This window comes from Solanum tuberosum, unplaced genomic scaffold (assembly GCF_000226075.1).
Source record: "Solanum tuberosum cultivar DM 1-3 516 R44 unplaced genomic scaffold, SolTub_3.0 scf00562, whole genome shotgun sequence".
Taxonomy (NCBI): Eukaryota; Viridiplantae; Streptophyta; class Magnoliopsida; order Solanales; family Solanaceae; genus Solanum; species Solanum tuberosum.
The window spans coordinates 217,631-222,736 of NW_006239494.1; the positions used below are offsets into that span (position 1 = coordinate 217,631).

General features: G+C 33.2%; 1 protein-coding gene and 1 pseudogene across 1 annotated transcript; both read right to left on the reverse strand.

The window, feature by feature from the left end:
- LOC102591995 (periaxin-like) overlaps positions 1 to 1,732 on the reverse strand; it is a 21,055-nt pseudogene extending 19,323 nt beyond the window's left edge.
- A 1,696-nt stretch (positions 1,733 to 3,428) lies between these two features.
- LOC102591327 (titin-like) lies at positions 3,429 to 4,616 on the reverse strand. The gene is made up of 2 exons (XM_015304591.1): positions 4,392 to 4,616; positions 3,429 to 4,271 (listed from the first exon to the last, which is right to left on the reverse strand). Exons 1-2 carry the CDS (start codon positions 4,614 to 4,616, stop codon positions 3,429 to 3,431), a joined length of 1,068 nt encoding a protein of 355 aa, XP_015160077.1.
- Positions 4,617 to 5,106: the final 490 nt, after the last annotated feature.

A 5,106-nucleotide genomic window follows, 5' to 3' on the forward strand; every position in this document is an offset into this window, starting at 1 on the left:
AAGCCTCAACACTAGACGCTGATTTACCAAAAAGTTTAACTTCAATTGATAAATTTACCAACTATTCAAATATAAGTTAGTAATTAATAATTTACCAATAAATTTTATTTACCAATGGATTAATGATCGGTTGGTATATTACCAACTATTTTAATGATGTTAGTAATTTACTAACTACAATCTTTATTCGTCGGCAAAATTTTCAACTAATTGGATATTGGTTGGCAAGTTTACCAACAAATTATATTTCGTTACTAATTTACCAACACATTTATATTTGGTTGGTAAATTTAGCAACACAATCTTGCCGTTGGTAAATGTTTGGTTAGTAATTCATTGGTAATATGTTAATAAAGTATACAAATAATTTTTTTGTCATATTTACCAACCGATATATACTTCATTGGTAATAGTACCAACAAAAGGTGTGCGTTAGTAATATTTCAGTTGGTAATCCATGGATAGAATGTTGCTAAAATTGGCGCCATTTTTTCCCGTCGTATTTACCAACTAAAAAAATTAGTTAGTAAGATTTGGTTGGTAATCTATTAGAATTTCGTTGTTAAGTTTTAAAATATAGTTTAGTTAGAAATATGTTGGTAATTTGTTAGTAGAATACTAACCAACTTAAGTTGTTAGTAAAATCTGTTGGCACATTCTTGTAATTATCCTCTGGAATTTATGGTTTCTTGTAGTCATTCTTTGGCAAAGGCATTTTGTATTCTTGTTTAGGTACGGAGGGTACCTTGTAGTCATTATCTGTTGATACTAATGGCACCTTCTTATAGTTATCTTCTGGAAATGATGGCTTCTTGTAATAGTCATTCTTAGGCAAAGAAGGCACCTTATATTCCATTTTAGGCACTGAGGGTACCTCTGGAACATATGACACTTTCTTGTAGTTATCTTCTGGATTTGATGGCTTCTTGTAATAGTCATTCTTTGGCAAAGAACGCACCTTGTATTCCTGTTTAGGCATTGAAGGTACCTTTGGAACATATGGCACCTTCATATAGTTATCTTCTAAAATTGATGGCTTCTTGTAGTAGTCATTCTTTGGCAAAGAAGGCACCTTGTATTCTTGCTTAGGCACTAAGGGTACCTTAGGAACAAATGACACCTTCTTGTAATTATCTCCTGGAATTGATGGTTTCTTGTAGTAGTCATTTTTTGGCAAAGACGACACCTTGTATTCTTGTTTAGGCATTGAGGGTACCTCTGGAACAGTTGGCACCTTCTTGTAGTTATCTTCTAGAACCGATGGTTTCTTGTAGTCATTCTTTGGTAAAGAAGACATCTTGTATTCCTCTTTAGGCACTGTGGGTTCCTTGTAGTCGTTATCTTTTGAAATTGACGACACCTTCTTATAGTTATCTTCTGTAACTGATGGCTTCTTGTAGAATTCATTCTTAGGTAAAGAAGACACCTTGTATTCCTCTTTAGGCACTGAGGGTACCTCTGGAACCTATGACACCTTTTTATAGTATTCTTCTGAAACTGATGGCTTCTTGTAGTAGTCATTCTTTGATAAAGATGGCACCTTGTATTCCTCTTTATGCACCGAGGGAACCTTGTAGTCTTCACTTTTAGCTACTGTGGTTGGTGCTTTATTGTATGTTGAATCTGATGGTTCATAAGAATAAGGTGAATATGCCATAGTGCATATGACAATCAAGAAAAATACCAAAGAACAAGCAAATTGGGGCCATTGCTTCTTCATTTGGCTTCCCATTGAGAATATTTGTATTTTAAGGCTAGATGGTTATATTTTTCTTTTTCTTGTGTTTTAGAATGCAGGAAGTAGGTATTTATATATAGCTTAACTAAGATGGTGATTTGGATGCTCTCAAGATTTTTCTATTAGGTGTTGAGATAATGGGAAGCCATGAACAATTTTTGTTGGAAAATTGAAAATCAAGTCTAATCTTTTATTGACTTCCAAGAATGTTATTCTTGTTCTTTTTTGTTGGTACACTGAAAAATTGACTAGATAAAATTTTTAAAGTTGAAATACTTGTGTTGTTGGCCTAACAAATATTATTCATTATTTTATGTCATGAGAATTAGTTGAGTTAGAAAGTTCTATGTACTTGATTGATATTTGAGCACTACTTAAAATTCACATCATTGGACCATACATTATACATACTTTACAATACCAAGAATGACAATATATTGGAAGCTATTATATATTTCTAATATATACCATATATTTAATTATATGTTTGGTTTAACTATTTGGTAATTAGCTAAATCATTGCTAAATTCACCTAAATTTACCTTATTCGGCTGCTAACTTCACAAAAATTCTTGTTTCTTATTTTGGTTTCCCAATCCGGTGTCCGGAGCCCATAATGGAGCTTTGACTAAATCCAGATCGCGCACTGCAGGGTCCATTCAGAAGTGGCGCTCCCAACAGAATTTTCTCCATACCCAGGTTCGAACCCCAGACCTAAATTCTTGTTGCATTCACCTAAAAGCTACTAAATTCTCATAAACCATTGTCGTTAAATGCACATAAACAACATCTATAAATTCACGTATTAAATTTACCCAAACCATGAATTCACATAAATGCCACTAAACACGTCTAATTAATCACTCACTAATATTCAACTATTATTTTTCTAATATATAATTATATAACACAAATTAATTTTATGTTTGGTTAACTATTTGGTATTTGGATAACCACCACTTGATTCACACAAATTAATTTTACGTTTGATTAAATTGCCACTTAAAATTTACAAATTGCCGCTAAATACACCTAAATTACAATTTATGGCGCTAATTGCACCATATTAACCACCGTTAAATGCTTTAATATCTGAAGTAGTAATCTAAACGGCTGGAAAATTAAAAGGGAGGGCATTTTTAAAAGTATAACGGATGAGTCTTTTCTCAAACAGAAATGATATACATGAGTCAAACTTTAACGGATGACATAGATGAACTTTTATCTCAAAAATTTGATCGCATATTTAAGCCTTTTTCCAATAAACATTCAATAAAAAGAACTTGTCTCCAATTGAAATGTATCTCTTGGAACATTGAAAATAGAATTTTAATGACAATACAATTACAATCCGAAGTAGGAAAAGAAAAGATTCAATTAATTAAAGAATTACAAATTTTGATATCATGCCTTCTAACTCGAAATACGATAACCCTGTGGGCTATATATGTTGAGCTGGAAAAGGACTTAAATGAAGCATGCATGTTGAACATGAAATGTGGAAATTTAATAATATGGAGGTGGTGGTGATGGAGAAGGTGATGGCTTCTTGTAGTAGTCACTTTTTGGCAAAGACGGCACCTTGTATTCTGGTTTAGGTACTGAGGACACCTTTTTGTAGTTATCTTCTACAACAAATGGCTTCTTATAGTAGTCATTCTTTGACAAAGAAGGTACCTTGTATTCTTCTTTAGGTACAGAGGGTCTTAGGAACATATGACACCTTCTTGTAGTTGTCTTCCGAAACTGATGACTTCTCGTAGTAGTCATTCTTAGGCAAAATAGGCACCTTGTATTCTTCCTTAGGCACTGAAGGCACCTTTGAAACATATGAAACCTTTTTGTAGTTATCTTCTGAAATTGATGGCATCTTGTAGTAGTCATTCTTTGACAAAGAAGGCACCTTGGATTCTTCTTTAGGCACTGAGGGCACCTTTGGAACATATGACACCTTCTTGTAGTTATTTTCTGGAACTAGTGGCTTCTTGTAGTAATCATTCTTTGGCAAAGAAGACACCTTGTATTCTTCTTTAGGCACAGAGGGAACCTTTGGAATACATGACACCTTTTCATAATTCTCTTCTGAAATTGATGGCTTCTTAAAGTAGTCTAATTTTGGCAAAAATGACTCCTTATATTCTGATTTATCCATCGAGGGTACCTCTGGAACATATGACGTCTTCTTGTAGTTGTCTTCTAGAATTGATGGCTTCTTAAAGTAGTCAAATTTTGGCAAAAATGACTCCTTATGTTCTGGTTTAGCTATCGAGTGTAGCTCTGGAACGTATGACGCTTTCTTGTAGTTGTCTTCTGAAACTAATGGCTTCTTGTAGTAGTCATTCTTTGGCAAAGAAGACACCTTGTATTCTTCTTTAGGCCCTGAGGGAACCTTTGTAACATAGAACACCTTTTCATAGTTATCTTCTGAAACTGATGGCTTCTTAAAGTAGTCAAATTTTGGCAAAAATGACTCCTTGTATTCTGCCTCTGGAACATATGACACCTTCTTGTAGCTATCTTCTGGAATTGATGGCTTATTGAAATATTCGTTTCTTGGAAAAGACGACATCTTGTATTCTGATTTAGGCACTGAGGGTACCTTGTATTCATGTTCAGCAACCGAAGGTACTTTCTTTTCATTATCTTCTGAAACTAATGTCTTTTTGTAGTAATCATTCTTTGGCAAAAATGACGTCTTATATTCATTTTCAGGCATTGAGGGTACCTCGTAGTCTTCACTTTTAGCAATTGTGGTTGGTACTTTTTTGTATGTTGAATCTGTTGTTTCATAAGAATAAGGTGAGTATGCCATAGTGCATGTGGCAACCAAGAAAAATGCCAAAGCACAAGCAAATTGCTTCTTCATTTGGCTTCCCATTGAGATGAATTGGATTCTAAGGCTAGCTATTGGTTTGTTTTTCTTTTTCTTGTGTGTTTTAGAATGGAGGTATTAGGAGCTTATATAACATAACTTAGAAGGTGACTTGATGATTTTGATGCTCTCAAAATAATCCAAACATATCTTTGATTTTCTCATTTTTTGCTTAATGCTATTCCACTAATGTCTTGAGATAATGGGAAGCCATGAACAATTTATACAAATTTGATTAACTCACTTATTTTTAAAAAATAAATCCAAACTTTTATTGTCTATTCCAAGAATGTTGTTCTAGTTCTTTTTTGTTGGTATATATTAAAAATTAGATTAAATAAAATTTTAAAGTTGAAATACATATATTTCTGCCTAACAAATTAAATATTGTTCATTATTTGATGTCATGATCAAAATCAGTTGGGTTCCATTAGTTTTGATGCTTTGGCACGACTTATAATGACAAGAAAATTTTGGATTTGACGGAAGCTATTTA

Coding starts and splice junctions, on each gene's coding strand:
- LOC102591327 (XM_015304591.1), bottom strand. CDS start 4,616: ATGGGAAGCCAAATGAAGAAGCAATTTGCTTGTGCTTTGGCATTTTTC. Junction 4,272..4,391: donor ATTACTACAAAAAGACATTA/GTTTCAGAAGAT, acceptor TATTTCAATAAG/CCATCAATTCCAGAAGATAG.